At 35.2% G+C, this 19,083-nt stretch overlaps 1 protein-coding gene across 20 annotated transcripts in view; it reads left to right on the forward strand.

Moving 5' to 3' along the window:
* Nucleotides 1-19,083, forward strand: part of NRXN1 (neurexin 1) — a 1,126,307-nt gene that overhangs the window by 479,087 nt on the left and 628,137 nt on the right. For all 20 annotated transcript variants that reach the window (XM_077958693.1, XM_028832104.2, XM_077958703.1 and 17 more), the window contains 2 exons: nucleotides 3,778-4,216; nucleotides 18,208-18,591. In XM_077958693.1, the coding sequence (XP_077814819.1) occupies nucleotides 3,778-4,216; nucleotides 18,208-18,591 (823 nt within the window). The remainder of the gene's footprint in view (nucleotides 1-3,777; nucleotides 4,217-18,207; nucleotides 18,592-19,083) is intronic.

Below are 19,083 nucleotides of genomic sequence, written 5' to 3' on the forward strand. Positions count from 1 at the left end.
TCAAAGGTGAGCTCTAGGAATGTGAAGACACAAACATATTACTCCCTATTCTTGCATATTAACATGGAAGGGAAACTTTAAAAATTCTAACAAATGTTTGAGGAAATGGAAAATAAGCCCATGCAGCAGGGAAGTAAAATTCAACATTTTGAATCACTCTTCAAAAAAAAAAAAAAAATCAGTGTCCCCAAAGAAAACTTGGTTCTATTAAACATATGCAAATGAGTATGCACAAATATCATCAATAGTTATGATGATACAGTATATAGAAATGTGTTCAAAAGTGAAACATGTAAATTGCAACTTTTGACATAAGAATAAAAGATGTATGAATAATTCTAAGGTGTTCCCATGATCGAGTGCCACATTATTTCAGAAGGAAGCAAAAATAGCTTACACATGAATTTTTAGAAGAGTTAGAATACTTACTAGCTACTCATTATTCTAATTGAACTAGATTCAGTTCATTTTAAGAGTAGGTCTAACTTTAGAAAAGTAGGGTAATTATAAAATCTGGATCAGATGAAATAGTAGTATAAATCTGAGAGCCATAGGCCTACCAATGCAAAATTGCTTTTCCATTTTCTGGAGCAGCCTTTCAAAGTGTACAAAATGGGAAGAAAAAAAAATACACACTGTGCTTCTCCTCAAGACAGTTCTTGTAGGAAAGACATAGTTATTGTATCTGGAGATAGTTCTTTCCTACAAGAACTATCTTGAGGAGAAGCACAGTGTATATTTTTGTGTATAAACCTCTGGAGAGTTTTAACTCAGGCATTCTTCATTCTAAAAGGAATTTATACCCCACAAAATGTGTTTGAAGATGAAATTTCCCAATGCATGGGCCAGCTTGTCAATTATGAACTGGATATGTACATAAATTTATGCTTTTTCCTCGAGAAATAGGGCAAAATAGTAACTAGTTTATGAGATTGGTCCGCAATATCATATTCTGCTGTATTTTAATTGTAGGTCTAAATATTATTATTTACAAAAGCCTATAATCTAGGAAATAGGTTTGAAAAGGTGAAGGAAGAATTTTATTCAACTATAAACAAATATTTATTGAGCATCTACTCTGTGCCAGCTACTAATCTTGGTGCTGTGCTGTGGTGAGCAAGGTTCTTGCCAGTATAAAGCATATAAAGTGTTGATGCTGGTGGAGATACTTTTTTTATGAGAGATGTATGGCTAACCTTAAGAAATTTTACCCAGGGAATTATCCCTACTTCTATTTTTTTTACATCTTCCTGAACCTTTTCATCACCAAGACACCTGATTCAGTTATAAGATTAAGTCTCATTGAAATCCTTGCCCAGACTTAGACTGCCCCTCATTCTTCAACTTTATGGTGGCTGATGTCAGATTCAAGAAACAATATACCAGGGATAAAACCCACTTGTTCATGTCAGAAACACTCAATTCTATTACAGTGGTTCTATTATAGGTATGAGTGTTAGCATTGATCAACAGAAGCATCATTTGGGTCTGAAAATACTTATTCTTGATCAATATCTATATCAAAAGAATGCCCACATACTAGAATATAAATCAATAGGAAAAAGGAAAAATAATGTAGGTTTGAGTCGCATGAAAGTCACAGTGAGAAGCAATAAAATTTGGAAAATCATCCTTGAAAAGCATTTTCCCTGCCTCTAAAGATCGCCAAAGAAAGGCAATCCTAAATAAATGTTTCTAAGATTTAATAGATCTTTCTCTTTTCAAAAAAAGTATTCTTAAGAATTAATGTAATTCCTTTTTGTTATTGCTCAAGTTCATTCTCTCTTCTTTTGTTGTCAATAGATGCTTGTTAAACCATTGTACATATTTGTTCAAAGAATAAGAGATATCATGTTCTTTATTATAATCCTTCTTCAAGATAAAGGTAAACTGAAACACCAGGCCCAGCATTGGAAAGATGTGACTTATTTAGTTGGCACAAATAATGTATGAAAACCCATTATATGTGTGGGCTTACTTTCTAAACGTTTTCTTATCATGGATAAATTTAGAACTAAAATCTATGTCTATTAGATGATGATAAAGCAATGATTTTTACTATCATGTATTTTATGTAGTTAATATTTATTGAAATCTTACAGTGTGCTTGGCATTGGAATGAATGCCTTTATGTAGATTTTCCCACTTATATGTATTTTCTTATTTAATTATTATATTAATAATAATTACGTGAAGTATTATTTTCCTTTAAGGGAGTGAAACAGGCTTACAGAGATTTCTCAGTTCAGTAAATCTGGAGCCAGAATTTGAACTCAGGAAGTCCAATACCAGAGCATGAACTCTTAATTACTCTGAAAAATAAAGTATCCATTAACAAATCCTATCAGGAAACTCATCAGTCATCTGCTGGTTCAGTTGGCCATGGGTTTGGAATAACTGCTGTGTTGACTTGGTTGACTTCATAGCACTAATTAGATATAGGCTGTCTTATTTTTCCTGTTATATATATTATATAAAACACCCATGCCATTCCTAAAAATGAAAAACAAAACATGCATGTGTGTATATGTATACATAATATATATGTATATATATATATGTACATTTTTACATGTGAATGAATAAATCTAGATTCTAGTAACTTTGGGAGCTTTGAAATCTATAGAGTCCCTTCTTAAAAGAATCTAGATAGTTATGTGGACCTAGATTACTAATTCACCCTTAAGTCAATATGGTCTATGTAATTTAGAAATATGATTATCCACTGTATGCCTTTTGTGGAGAAAAGGTGTCCTTCTCTCTTTATCTTTATGTCAAAATACCTTTGAATTTATTAACGTGATGGGATAGCAAAAGTATGATATCATTAACCCTGTCAGTGAATGTATCCAATGTGTTAATTGGAATCCAAAAAGCCTTAGGACCATCAACAAGCACTCAGAAGTGCCCGGCCTCTTTCACTGAAGTGCCTTGGAAAATGAGAGTGCAAGACAACCCTTGCTCAGCATTTGTGTAAATTAAAAGTGAAATGGATCACCAGTAACACAGGTTGAATAGATTGAGGGGAAGCACCATATTCTACATGTGGCAGTGTCACGTTACTTAACAGTATTCAAAGGTACTGATGCAGGTCTGGGACTTTCTGTTATATATATATATATATATATATATATACACACACACACACACACACACACATATATATATATGCATACACACACACACATATATATATATATATATTTTTTTTTTTTGCTGAGAAATATCAGGCTGTTTTGTGCTTTAACTTATTGTGACTATCTTGCAAAGTTAATATCCACAGCAGATATATAGATAATAGAGGAGATCCAATATTTTAGGGGACTGGTATACAATGGTATCCAATTTCAAATGCTTTAATGATGGGAAAACTGAATAACGTCAATGCTTATATTTAATTTTAAAAACATCATAGAGAACTATGAAAAAAATAGCTTTTATAAGTTCAAGTCTTAGCATGTTAATGTAGACATGAAATTAAAGATATATGCCGATTTTTTAATTATTTGAGTTAAATACAAGCAGTTTGTGTGTATATGCACATGCATGTGTGCGTCTGCACACACATTATTTGAATTAAACTGTTATGGTTATTGTTCTATGAATTGACACTTGAATTTTATTTGCCTGAAAAATCTTGCCTTTATACAACAAAATTAACTAAATGCTGTGTGCCTTTTTATGCTGTCCTTGCAAGTTACATGAGCTGATGACAAGTTTCAGATATTAAAATATGGATGCTGGTTTCTCACTGCTGTCCTCTGCCTCTGCCCACAGGTTGTGTATAAAAATAATGATGTGAGGCTGGAATTATCTCGACTTGCCAAGCAAGGAGATCCTAAGATGAAGATCCATGGAGTGGTGGCATTTAAATGTGAGAATGTTGCAACTTTAGACCCAATCACCTTTGAAACCCCAGAGTCTTTCATCTCTTTGCCTAAATGGAACGCAAAGAAAACAGGCTCCATATCATTTGATTTCCGTACAACAGAACCAAATGGCCTCATCTTATTTAGCCATGGCAAGCCAAGACATCAAAAAGATGCCAAGCACCCACAGATGATAAAGGTGGACTTCTTTGCTATTGAGATGCTAGATGGCCACCTCTACCTCCTCCTGGACATGGGGTCAGGTACTATAAAAATAAAAGCCCTGTTGAAGAAAGTGAATGATGGAGAATGGTATCATGTGGATTTCCAAAGAGATGGACGGTCAGGTAATGTTATCATTTTTCTATGCTGTTTATCTGCCGGAGCACCCCACCCACCCGTGCCATTCCTAAAAGTGAAAACCAAGACATATTAAAGATTTCCTGCATTTGTTTCTTTAGAGTAAAAGAAATTGCCTGATATTGCTTCTGTTTCACGCCATATAAAAATCAGAAAGAGCTAATTCATCATCATAGTGGGGCATCAAAGCCCAAATGCTCAAATGTCTCCTAGAATAGCTTCTTAAATGAACTTTTATTGGGTAATCAAATGCCAAATCTTGCAGAAAATTTTGTCTTGAATTTAGCAAGTGAAAACATTCAAAGTTTTTGTATTCCCAGTTTTCCTTTATGTTACTGGATGTTTGCAGGTACTCAAAGTGGCAAATATAACATATGAAAAAAAATCAGAATGATCCAGACACAAAATCCTTAGTTTGGTACAGAACACTTTAGCATGAGTCTATGGTATTAAAAACACTTTAATCAATAGAGTAGCATTTCAAGGACAGTGGCAAAGCTCTGCTGCCCTTCCAGACTGCTTCCCTTTCTGATGAAAGGTATTTGGAATTCCACCAGCAAACATTCTGCTTCCTGTCGCTGCACTTTATTTCTCTCAGGGAGGAGGGGTAAAGGTGGCAGGTAAAGTTTCCCCGAATACATCACACTTACAGCGAAATTTGGGAGTATTTTAGGGGGCTCAGTATGTTGAATACTATGAGCTTTGAGGGGAAAGAATCATCCAGGCAACAGAAATGACATTTGTGGGAATCCTGGGAAAGAGAGGGAAGGAGGGAGGAAGAGAGAGAGAAGAGAGGGTGAAAAAGGCAGACAGAGAGGGAGAGATGAGAGGGAGAGAGAAATCTGTTTTAAGTATACAACTACATTTCTTTAATTCTCTTCACCCCGGGCTCCCATGCTCTGATTGTCCTACTCATACATAAATCAAATGATCTTATAATAGAAGATAACTAAATTTAGACCTATCTACTCTCCTTCTTTTTTTCTGTTTTTTGTTTTTTTTTTTTTTTTTTTTTTTTTTTGAGACGGAGTCTCGCTCTGTAGCCCAGGCTGGAGTGCAGTGGCCGGATCTCAGTTCACTGCAAGCTCCGCCTCCCGGGTTCACGCCATTCTCCGGCCTCAGCCTCCCGAGTAGCTGGGACTACAGGCGCTGCCACCTCGCCCGGCTATTTTTTGTATTTCTTAGTAGAGACGGAGTTTCACCGTGTTAGCCAGGATGGTCTCGATCTCCTGACCTCGTGATCCGCCCATCGCGGCCTCCCAAAGTGCTGGGATTACAGGCTTGAGCCACCGCGCCCGGCCCCTCTACTCTCCTTCTTTACTTCACCCACCCCCAGCCAACTCTAAAAGAAGCTGAATGCTTCTTTTATCTGTATATAATCTGTGATAACCATCGTCTTTCGGAAGGGCCCTGTTGAAGACCTGGGGCTGAACTCTCTTGCTCATACCCTCCTTGCATGGGCTCCCTCGGTGCTTGTTTACTCCCAGTTTCTCTGCAACTGAACTATTTTCTACTTTCCTCTTATCCCTGCTTTTTTGTTCTGCTGTTTATAGATCAAGAAGATTGTGCTTGCCTGTTTGGAAATATGATTTTTAGCTAACAAAATAAAGAAATAGAATATATGGAAATTGAGAAGGAGTTGGGAGTGAGTGTGGAGAGAAGGAAGGTCAGAACCCATTGCTCTGATTCCCAGATATATCGGAGACTGTGTGTCTGATTCATTCCTCTCTGGAAACTTTGTCTCCCTAAATATTCTCACTTTCCTAAAGAAGTCTACAAAGAATTAAATTACCATTTATTCTTCTTCTTCTTCCTCCTCCTCCTCCTCCTCTGCCTCCTCCTCTTCTCTTTCTCCTTCTCCTCCTTCCCCTCCTCCAATTCCCCCTCCCCCCCTCTTCCTCCTCCTCCTCTTTCTCCTTCTTTCTGATTTAAGCTGACAAGAGTTCATTGATGGGAATGCAAAAATATAACAATAATGATAAGTGTTCCCCTCTGACTCCTTCCAGCCTATCTCTGCCAAAGATAGCAGTTAATTTGTTACATATGAACTTTCAAGCAGAAGAATTTTAATGTGGTGGGGGCATGGGCTAATCTAGTGCTTTGAAATACTAGCTTGTGGATGCTATAATTTGACTTAAGATAGATCTAGAATAAAATTTTGAAAATGACTTTCAAGAAGAGATATTTTAAGTCAAATTTTATAATACCTTAAAACAAAACATTCCAAGAGTAGTGGTTCACACCTGTAATCCCCACATTTAGGATCGCTTGAACCCAGGAGTTCCAGGCCGCAGTGAGCCATGATCATACCGTTGCACTCCAGCCTGGGCAACAGAGCAAGACCTTGTCTAAAAACAGCAAAACAAGACAAAACAACCCATATCAGATTAAAAGGGTATCTTCTGAAAGTTCAGAGGAGAAAAAAAACACCAAACATCAAATCAGTTGCTTTTCATTCACTTAGAAATGAGGTATTATCTAACTATATTAATGTAATACATGATCAATTCAAAATATTAGTCAATACAAAATAATGTAAAAGAAAAAAGAAAGTATTCATTATTCATTTGAAAACAATGATTTATATTTTTGGATATTTCTTTCCAGTCTTTCTTCTATGTAAATTGTATGTGTGTCTATATATGTGTGCATATGTCTCTCTCTACATGTATATGTGCATATATATGTGTGTATATATATGCATATATGCATATACGCCACGCATGCGCATATACACATACTCACAGAAAACAAAATTATTTTGAATATTTTATGAGGTTTCTTATTACAAGGAGAAAGTATTGATGCAATCTAATTAATTCTCAGATAAATACTGTAATCTTCAAGCAGAATAAAATCTACTTTTTCTATCTAAGCTCTTTAATTCATCCAAATTACCAAGAATTTATTAATTACTCTATTTGTACCCTCATTGGAGAAGGTCAAAAGTAGATGATATCTACTTTAATTTACAAAGCTCAATTCTGTATGGGAAGAACAGAAACACATTCTAAGGAAGTGTTATTTGCATCTAAGAAAGAAAATAAACAAAGCATGAGATTTTTCTTGGAATCCAATGGAAAGATCAAATTACTATGCTTGGTGCTGTTTTGATGGTAAAGTACTTTTATGTGATTAAAATTTCAGATTAGTGAATTGGAACAAACAATATAAAAACCAAAGCTCATTCACTAAGCCAAGTTCTGTCCTTTATTAAATTGGAAAAAAAAAAAAAAAAAAAGAGAGAGCTCATATTATGTTAGCCTAGCTCAAGGGAGTTTAATGTAATTTTAATAGCTGCAGCTGTTAATATTTTATATATGTAGTATTTTAATTAAGTTCCATATTTGCACACTGCATTGGTTTGGTATGGAGTAGCCTTTTAAAAATTGAATGAATGACTACACTTGCTTTTATTTTACTTAAAGGATATTTCTGATTTGGTTGGTGAAACACTAAGATTCATAGGTCACTTAAAACTAAGAAACATGGAAATTCATGAAATAATTTATTTTACCCATTTTATGTCAGTTATATTCAGGGGCTCTAGGAAAATTATTTTTCATATAATGTGGAGAAAGGGTACTGCTATGACAAGAGGGTAACATGGGCTCCTTTCTGACATACAGATAATGAGGCCATATCTGTTGATTTGCCTGGAATATTCCTTAGCTCAATATTTTAAAAGCCTTATTATCTCTGTTATTAAAGTAAAGGGAACCCAGGCCTAAGGGCAGTTCTTTCTGCTGTTGACCATTGGTTGGCCATACTAAAGTAAATAGAAATATAATGAGACCATTATGGTCATTAATTTGCAACCAATATAAGTAGTGGTTATTTTGGGATAGAACTAGGGTTAAAATCATATTTGGTGGACACAAATGATTTAATTTTAATATTACCAGTTTATAAGGTTCATAATTTCCATCCCAGATAGAGAAAATTGTATTTATTATTTTTTTTAATCCACAGTTTCTAGTACATTCCTGGGTATAGCAGTTGTTCAGTATATATTTGGTATAAGAAAAACTAAAGAATAAAAACATGTAAGTAGTACAGTGCCAAACAACCCCTAATGTTCTAAAAAAAATAGCAGCATCATTTTTTTACATTTGGAGAATAATGGCACTCTTTTAATTGTAAATGCAACTTTTTTAAGTTAAAGAATTTGTTTAAATTACATTACTTTCTGAAAACAGTTTATATGATATAGGATAAAAGGTGGTATTCTCTTACGAATACACCAACATCCTCCAAGCCCACATGTTTGAAATAACCCACTGAGAAAGTTAAATAATTATTAGAGAATGTGTAAACAAAAATGACAAGTTTTTATGAGAACGGGACTTCTATCCCTTCTTAGGTCATGAGGTCCCTATATCATTTTGCAGACATATAGGTAGCAGGAAAATCCATCAAGAAAGAAGGTGGTAACTCCTTTCTGAGGACTGGGATATGCAGCCACAGTAAGTGTGCTCTTGACAAGAACATAGGATGTCCATCTTTCTGGTGGCCTTCCCTTTGGTTCTTTGGTCTTTAGTTCACTGCAAAGAGTATATGAACCCCTTATTCAATGAGAAATAATGCCTGTATGTGTAATTTTCTAGAACTTTCTCATTTTTGACAAAACTGATTTTAACAGGTTATTTCTAACATATGTTCCTTCTTCCAATCTGAGACATGGGGAAAAATCATTCTAATTTCCACAGTTTGATTAATTCTGCTTGGCTATAGCTGTTCTTTATGTGCAGTGCAGCTTTCTTCCACTGCCTGCTCACTAGAGGATCAGTGACGTGGAAAGTCAAGTGGGCTGAGCCATAAATGGCACTTCCAGATCCTGCACTAAGCTAGCAAAGGAGGAACCATACCAAGTGCAGGCATGACTTAGTGAATCAGAATGGATGACTTAAATGCTGCAAAATGTAGATATCCTCTGTGGATAACTTAGCTACTAACAGGGCAAAATGCCTAAGTCACTGGAGTTAATAAATATGATTGAAGAGGCCCATTACTTTGTAATTTTTGCAGGACTTACAGTTGAACTTTTTGTTTGTTTGTTTTTGTTGTTTTTAAACCAGTCTCCCTCTTTCCAGACTTCCCCTTTGCCTATTTTCTGGTCCCACCCTCAACACAAAACAGCTGCCCAGGTATTTAGCTGAAGCGTGAAAGGAGCTACAATTAGGATGAGGTTAATGATTGTTTTCTTGGGCACAAATTTGTTTAAATTTGTGTTAAGCTCTTTGGCTCAGTCAAGGGTACCCTCAAGCATTTTTATAGCAAACTTCCAGTGTTATTTTATTTTATTTTTTTTTGTAAACCATCATTACACATTGAAATCAAAGAGAAAACTCATTATTCTTGTCAAAGTTGGCTTGTGTACAGCAGGGTACAGCAGATTGTATCAGCGGTTATTCAAGGGTAAGCCTACATTTAACAGCTAAGAAGCCATTGAGATTTGAATTGAAGTCATAGAGTTCCCGTTTAAGAACTAGAAATTACAGTGGGAAAGGCACAAGGCTCTCTCCAGAGCACATAATTAGAGGTTTATAGTAATCACTGTTTGATGTGAACAGCACTTTCTAGCTATCTGTCACCAGCACTGATTTCTGTGTATACCATTCATGAATCACCACACTTAAACATTTCTACTTGAACAACTATTAGACAATTTCTCCACTTAGGTCTTGTTTGAACTTGCCCTCTGACTGTTAACGTTCCTCCCATGCCTCTGCCTAGTAGCCTATTACATACATTGAAGTAATTTTAAGTGCATTTATAATACTTTGTTTCATATCCATACCCATAAACCACTGTTCATCAAAGGAAAGGCCCAAATACCTTACCAATAATTTACCACTTATTTGACCATATGACCAGATGGGTCAATTTTGCTTAAAATTGTAATGTTGAGTTGTATTAAAAGGTTTATATTTATTTATTCTGAAGAAGTTTATAGAAAAGTCATTTATTATTTCTCCACACTCAAAATATTTTTTATATTTGTACATTTTCCTTCAGTTTTTGTTAACATGTATATATATATATATATTATATAATTGCAGTTAGAATATAAACATAAATTTTCAGGTTATCTGTTTAATTTGATACTGTATACTGTTTTGCTCAAGATTATGTAAGTAACAAAATTTGTTTTCTGGGAATTATGGAATCATAAGCAAAGATTCAGAGCAGAGCTTTTCAGAAGTACCTGAGCTAGGTCCCCGGGCTTGTAGAACTTAAATGTATTTACATATCTAAAGAAAAGAAACTCACAGGGGCAAATATTAGCGGTAATCATCTGAAGACTGCTTAGCGAATTTGACAACTTCATCCCCGCTGTAAAGATGGAGGCAGGTCATTTCATTGAGATAAGGGTGTCAAGCCTTCCCAGGCCAATATTACTATACGTTTCCTTATCTCATGCATTCTTCTTGTTCAGAATCCATGTTCCCCATACACTCTTTTGATTAACATTTAGTTACCATTGTAAGTCTGTTTAGAGTGGAGGGAGAAAATAGACCAGTTATATATACAGTCAGCCCAGCCTCCTGTTTTTTGTGGGCTTTACATCTGTGGATTCAATCAACTATGGATTGAAAATAATTGGAAAAAAAATTGGGTCTGCACTGAATATATACAGACATTTTTTCTTGTCATTGTTTCTTAAACAATGCAGTATAATAACTATGTAGCATTTACATTGTATTAGATATAAGTAATCCAGAGATGATTTAAAGTACATGGGAGTATGTGCATAGGTTATATGCAAATACTAAGCCATCAGGAACTCGAGTATCCACAGATTTTGGTGTCTCCAGGAGATCCTGGAACCAGTTTCCACAGATACGGAGGGATGAGTGCATACGAGTATTCACATTCCTGTAACAAGTAAATTTCTCATAAATGAATAAGTAATATTTGATTATAATTGACATCCATATTGGCAGAGCTACATGGGAAGTATTTCATGTCCTGTGATAGGTACTTCCTCAGAGGAAATTAATAACTTGGCATTCTTATTTTATACATTGGTGTTATGAACTTAGTAAATATCAGTCAAACCTGGGAAATAAAACCGCCCTCTGAAAATCTACCAAATCTCCTCATTGGGCTTGCCTAGCTAAGGGGCAGACTCTGGACAATGGCATCAGGTGCACCCTAAGGAGATAGGCAGTTAACTGACCACACTCAGACCTAGTGACCCTTAGTGTGGAATGCTGAATGAAAATCTGTGGAACTTCTGCAAAATAATATTTCAATTGCTACAGAATGTTATTTGATTGATACTTAAAACCTTCCAACATTGTATATGATCATGTTTAAAATGTATATGTGTCTATACATTGCTATGAATGTGTATGTGTGTTTATATATGTACATTTGTGTAATGAATGATGTGTTTAATATATACATACATGCTTTTGGTGAATATATTCAGGCCGTTCAAAAACTACCTAAGCAAAGAGTTTCCCCTTACCGCACACTTCCCTCATCAATTTACTCTGTTCTCCATAGATAACCACTAAAATAATTTGGCGTTGAAAAATCCCCAGGTCTTTTTCTAGGCATCAATATATGTATAAATATGTTCGCACACATACAATAATTATACAGCCTCTTTTCCATAGCCAAGATTATAGTTTACCAATTACTATGTGACAAAAACTTACAGAGAGCTTTTTCTGTGCCATTCTTTGTAGTGACACCATACATACCTTAGTTTGAATATACTAATATTTAGGTGTTTCTCTATTGAAGAACATTTAAATTTTTACTTTTTTAAACCTTCATTGTTTTAAACTAGTTTATAGATAATGCCTTCATACATGAAATATTTGTGTATATTGATCAGAATATCTCTAGGATTCAATGTGATAATTGAGATTGCTGGATTAATTGTATTTTTAATTTTGAAAGATAATGACAGGTTAGTTTACTAACTGCTGTTTCCATTTATGTTCTTATCTACAGTAATTGATGTGCCCTTTCCCCCTTATTCTTGCCAATACCACTTTATTAAACTTTTAAATTTTGTCATAAGATTTCTGTTTTCATATATTAATTTAATTCCTGAAGTTCCCAGCTCACAGATGAATCAAGTAAGCAGAAAACAAATGGTAATAAGCAGAGAGCAGAATATTAAGATGGTATATTTTTGTTTTCAAATACAGTTAATTTTATTTCTTTAAAAACCTCATAGATGACATTGGTCTTAAAAAAGACAGAATTTTTTTTTAAAAAATCTCATAATTCCACTGTCACCAAATACCCATTGTCGATGTGTTGGTTCTTTTTTAAAACTATTTTCTGAGAATTATATATTTTACATTTTACATTATACCCTACTGTCAATGTTGTATTCTGTTTTTATTACTTATGGTGTGGCTTTTTCATCGAGTTTGAATTTGTTCTTAGACTAGGAATTTGGCACGTAAATTTGTAACTTTGTGAAATCTGATTCGTTTGTATAGGGACAGGTGGAGCAGAATTATGTATAGGTAAAATTGACATTAATTTAAACAATTCATTTAAGCAGTAATTTAAAATTTGTTTATTCAAAAAGAAATCTTAGTAATCCATCTAGTGAATTTCCTTATTTTTCATAAGAGCCACATTGAAGCCTAATGAATCTATCCTTTGGCTAAGCTTGCTAGCTAGTTATGTGAAGAGCTAGAACATCAGATTTTCTCACCAGGAAAAAGGGCTCCCTATTACAGCGCACTATTTTTTACTCCTCATTTCCTAGTAATTTAAACTTTTGAAGTAATTTACCTCTTGATATCAACTTAACTTATTTTAAATCTCACCTTCACTGTGTTTCTTCTCACCCTGTAAACTAATCTTATGGAAGTAGAATAGACAATAAAAATTGGATAGAAAAGTTAATGGAAACTAATAGGTAATGAAAAACTACCTCACTATATAAATTTAATTTCCACTTTTATAACTAAGAGGTGTTTTAAACAGTTTTTTTTAACTTTTGCATATGATTTTACATGAAAGATAAATTTATTACTTGTTTATGAATATTCTTAAATATTACCTTGTCTGCTTATCAACTTCATTTTACCTCTTGCATATGTCATGAAATAACAGCTTTAAATGTAAGAATATAATGTAATGCAGTTTCTACATTAAAATTATAAAAGTTGTATGTCCACAAATAATTTAGTTTTTAGTTGTGATCTCATTTGTTTAAAAGTTAAAATAGCATAGCAGGGTGCTTTGGATTCTTAAATAGTGAAGCATGAAAACTTGATCTAGATAATTTCTCAAATATGACTACTGTTCCCCAATTTTGGCAGCCTTAATGTAACAATATTTACATAAAACGTTTAGTTAATTTACCAGAAACTTCAAACATAAATATAGTAGAAGGGGTAGAATGTATGAAAGAATCCAACTATTTAAAAAAGAATATGTCAATATTTGTGGTTCCTGGAAAAAGATAGAGGGATGACCCATTAATATATTCAGATTTTTGTTTTCTCTTAAAAATGTATTTAAACATTTATTTACCTTTGCCTTTGGAAAATTCTCCTTTTCCATTGATGTATAGAGTTTGGCAACTACTCAATTTTCTTCAATTATCAATGAACCAGGTTTAAATATTAATTTGATATGTTCTTTGTAACCACTGATTTTATAACTCAATTATAATAAAATAAGCACACGGGAACCTTAATATTTAAATTTCACTATGCTTATATGTATGAGTTAAATCGGTTTAAACTAATTCAGATTCTGTGATGACTCTTTTGCTAGGTGAATATGTCCTTTGATTCATATCCATAGTAAAAATCATTAAGGAGATCTGGGATTCAAATCCCTTTTTGGAAATGTACCTATTTCAGGACACACGTTTAAGCTAAAATATAAACTTCTATTTGTGTTTGTCTCAGTAATAAAATTTAATTATTAATTCAAACCATGTTTACTCCATGAATTTTCAAAATATAAAAATAATTGTTTCCATCCCACTTGAATTAAATTCTTTACTTTCTGATTATTTGCCATCTCTTTTACAAAGATTTTCTAAAATACAAGTTCATATAGATTAGCAAAGCATATTGATAAAATAGTACTTGATTTTCAGCCCTATTTTCTTCATCCTATGGTGTCTATTTGCATAATATTCCAGTGACTGATATCTGATCCATCCATTTGCCTGATGTGTCTCCTTAACTTTGAATCCAGAGCTCAATGTAAGTTCTAGTCTTTCTTGGATTATGTTTGAGTTAAAGGCAGTATTAAATTCCCTTTTCTTTCTGTCGCATGTTTTGTTGCTTGTTCTGTCTCTCTCTCTCTCTCTTTCTTTCTGGTGGAGTTTTGCTCTTGCTGCCCAGGCTGGAGTGCAGTGGTGCGATCTCGGCTCACTGCAGCCTCTGCCTCCTGGGTTCAAGTGATTCTCCTGCCTCAGTCTCCCGAGTAGCTGAGATTACAGGCATGCACCACCGTGCCCGTCTAATTTTGTATTTTTAGTAGAGATGGAGTTTCTCCATGTTGGTCAGGCTGGTCTCAAACTCCCAACCTTAGGTGATCCATCCACCTCAGTCTCCCAAAGTGCTGGGATTACAGGCATGAGTCACCATGCCTGGCCTGCTTGTTCTTTCTATGAGAACTCTAAAATTGTCTGTCAAAGGGACAATAAGGAACTATGGGAAAAACTTACTCTTTATGATAGTAGCCCTTAAATCTTAAATCTGTTTTTGTTTTTTATTTAGTTATTTTTTTGTACCGTGGGTTACAACATTTTAGCTGGTGCGAAAATCCATTGATGGTCCAGCATTTGTTTTAATAAAATGACATAATGAGACATAAAATATCAACGTGCTTCAGAGGCCATAGAGTTATTTTTTTTTTCTTTTAAACATTTGTTTCAGTGTGTATGTGTGTGTGTGTGTGTGTGTGTGTGTATGTGTAAGTGTGCACTGGGATATTTGAAAATTGTGTTCTTTATGACTGTGTTCAGAAAACTGTAGTCTAATGATAAAGTTACTGTAAAAATCTTACCCTGTCTATATCATCAAGCACATTAATAAAATAACTTATTTGAACTTTCTTACAATACTTTGCTCAAAGCAAGCACTAACACACCATAAATAAAAATCAAGAGACACAATTACTCCAACCTTACTGTCAGACAAACTGTCAAGAATGATTGTCTGAACCACCTGGCAGCAGTTCTGCCCCTGAGAGTGAGTGCAGACACAGTGCACCAAGGTATGGAAACTACATGGAATAGGGGGAGAAAGTGAGCTGTGGAAGCCAATGAATTTCTTTGTCTCAGGAGTCCTCCAGGAGTTCTCTTAGTGTCAGAATTACAATACCCTGAGTAAGGACAGTACAGCCTTTCCAAGGGCTTTTTTTCCCCTTCTGAGCTGAATTAAAAAAAGCATATGGGAATACATATATGTTATATATATATGTGTGTGTGTGTATATATATACACATATATATATGTATGTGTATATTGGAATATATCACCACACTTGGAATAATTAGTCATTGTTCCTTTGCTAAGTTCTGTGTCATTTCATCAAATCCTCAAAAATTCTACTGCTTTTAGGAAGCCTTATTGAACTAATTGGAAAATAGAGTAGTATCCCTCTCCCTTTTATTTAAGAGCATGTCACATTGGCTGGGTGCGGTGGCTCACGCCTGTAATCCCAACACTTTGGGAGGCCAAGGTGGGTGGATCACTTGAGGCCATGAATTCAAGATGAGCCTGGCCAACATTGCGAAACTCCATCTGTACTAAAAATACAAAAATTAGTTGGCCGTGATGGCGTAAACCTGTAATCCCAGCTACTTGGGAGGCTGAGGTACGAGAATTGTTTAAAGCAGGAGGCAGAGTTTGTAGTGAGCCAAGATCCTGCCACTGCACTCCAGCTTGTGTGACAGAGTAAGACTCTGTCTCAGAAAAAAAAAAAAAAAAAAAAAGTACATGACACTTTGTTCATTGCATGTAACTCTTTGCTTTCCGTGATAATATTTTCTTTTTTTAAAGTGCCCACCTTTCCTTTTGTCATTAAAAGACACTCTTTCTCATCATATTCTAACTTTCATTAGCTACTGCAGAGGATAGGGACCATCTGTTTATTCACTTCGTAGGTATTTTGAATAGTGCTGTATACAAAATGATGCTTTAAAAATGCATGTAATGATCATTCCTTTTGAAATAGAAAAGAGTCACCATTCCCTCTCAATATTATAAATTGTATTTCCCCAAAATGCCATGCTTTATATTTTTCTAAATAGGATTTGATGGTTCCCATATGTTCCTAAATGAGAGTTTTCTTCTAGACACTTGTACAAATGTGAACAATAAAAATGAATACTTTGTCCTTTTCCCTTTTAGCTGCTTCCCTAGGAAATCTCTATTTTGCTCCCCTCATTGGAAGGCCAAAATAGCAATGCCTTTGAGTGTTTCTCCCCTAGGAGCTTTTCCCTTTTCTTTCTCTGAAAGTCTAGAGAGCCAAATATCCTCTTAATGACTCGGCCACCTGAGCAGTCTTTGTCAGTGGCTTCCATGCCCTTCTCCCTCACAAAGACAGATCCCATTACACTGCACAGATTGAAGGGGGCCCTTCTGCTGGGATTTGGAATACTCCTGGGCACAACATCGGGGCCCGCAGCCTTACATCCTTAGTTAGATATGTGTTTTCACTTGGGGCGGGCCTTTGGTATTCTGTGTAGCAACTAAAATGCATCTCCCTACACACACCCTACTCACCCCCTACTTCCTCTTTTGTCCTTACTTCTGTATCACCCCTCCCATCTCCAGATCTCTCTTGTGTCTCTTCCCTAAATACCTGAGGTTCTATGCCCATGCCCCAGCATACTATCACACCTTTTTTCATCCTCTCTCTCTCTCATCAGACTCTTGCTATCCTGCCTTATAATCTGGAGCTGAAAAATAAATCTGGGATAATGTGGTTGTGGGGCCTTGTAGTGTTCTGTCCAGGCATCATAGTTGCATTTGTACAAAGGTCTTTCTGAAGATAGAATATCAGTGGAATTTTTGGTAATCTGCAGTATGCATGCACGTTTTGATCAGGAATGTGCTTTCTATCTTTCTTTTTGTTCATGGGTTCCACTAATATTTTTCTGTGACCCTCAAATGATCCCATGTAGATGAATACCTGGTTATTCCATACTTAGGACTTAGAGCCCTTTGTATTTATAAACCAACAGATTTTTTCTCCTTAACATTTGGAGTGAGAAAAAGAAATCCTCGTTAATTTAAATAAATCACTAGGTTGGTTTAAAAATAAGGAAGCAACTGATTTTACTTGATTATTTCACTGAAATACAACAACAAACATTTATACAGTATTTATTATAAACCATGTACATTACTAGTATTATTTTATTTAACAATAAGAGCAACCCTATGAGGTAGATAATATTATTATGCCCATATTATGAATAAGAGAAACAAAACTCTGTAAGTTAATCAATAGGTTCATACAGCGAGGAGTGATGAAGTCAGATTTTAACACAGGTAATCTGTGAAACTACTGCGCTCAATCAGAGTAATCAAGTCAGTTAAAATAGGAACATAAAATCTTTCCTTGGTTTGCAGTTGGATATTAGCTTTGAAAGCAAGCACTAACCAAGAGGAATCTGACTTTCTTCTAGAGGCTGATATAGAATGATAGTTTCTTTATTTTTAATGTATGTATACATGCATTGGCTGAACTGTTAGAGGCTCTCAAACACTATTTGTTGGCTGTACACTTTGGTTTTCATTCTCAAGTTCAAATGGAACCATTTAGTCTCTTTTATTTCTAAAGTTTCTTCATACCATGGGTTTCTTAATTTCTCTAGGAAATACCAGAAAGTGAGGATAGAAAGAATAATAATATTTCTCTGCCTCCAAAGAGTTAACCATTAAGCAGATGAAAGACAGAAAGATAATTGTAACACATTGGTGCTTTTTAAAGACTTGTGCATTGTCCTCTCTTTGCAATAGGTACCATTTCTGTCAACACATTGCGTACTCCCTACACTGCTCCTGGTGAGAGTGAGATTCTGGACCTGGATGATGAGTTGTACCTGGGGGGCCTGCCAGAAAATAAAGCTGGCCTTGTCTTCCCCACCGAGGTGTGGACTGCTCTGCTCAACTATGGCTACGTGGGCTGCATCAGGGATTTGTTCATCGATGGCCAAAGCAAAGATATCCGGCAAATGGCTGAAGTTCAAAGTACAGCTGGAGTGAAGCCCTCCTGCTCAAGGGAAACAGCAAAACCGTGCCTTAGCAACCCTTGCAAAAACAATGGCATGTGCAGGGATGGGTGGAACAGATATGTCTGTGATTGTTCCGGAACAGGCTATCTTGGCAGGTCATGTGAGAGAGGTAGGATTCTAAAACCCCAACAGCCAACTCCCTGAGATGAAAATTGTATTAAATGTTGACCTCAAACCTGTGCTGACCATTGAAACATAATGCATACCCTACTGAAGTAAACTCTGTTTGCAAGCTGAGCAGCCATACCTGACATGGATTACTAATGAGCTCTTAATGTTTTTCAAAGAGCTTGATTCTGAAAGGACACAGCTCTTAAGTATATTGCAGGAATAGAAACTTGAATCTTTAGTATCCTCTAGAGTATGAGCCTAAGATGTATTATAGACAATAACTGCTGTCTTTTTTGCCCAGTTTTTAACTTCAGAACATTAGACAGTAAAAGAGGCGTGAATTAGACATACCTATGGCTTCTAGTGCTAATATCCATGGTAAGAAATAGCATTTGAGGCAAGCTAAGCTATTAGTTGCAACTTCCCTGACCCAACTGGGTGAGACTTAAGTTAGCCTGTTCATTTCACTTCAGTCAACTTACAAAAGAGG

This window comes from Macaca mulatta, chromosome 13, assembly GCF_049350105.2.
Source record: "Macaca mulatta isolate MMU2019108-1 chromosome 13, T2T-MMU8v2.0, whole genome shotgun sequence".
Lineage (NCBI taxonomy): Eukaryota > Metazoa > Chordata > Mammalia > Primates > Cercopithecidae > Macaca > Macaca mulatta.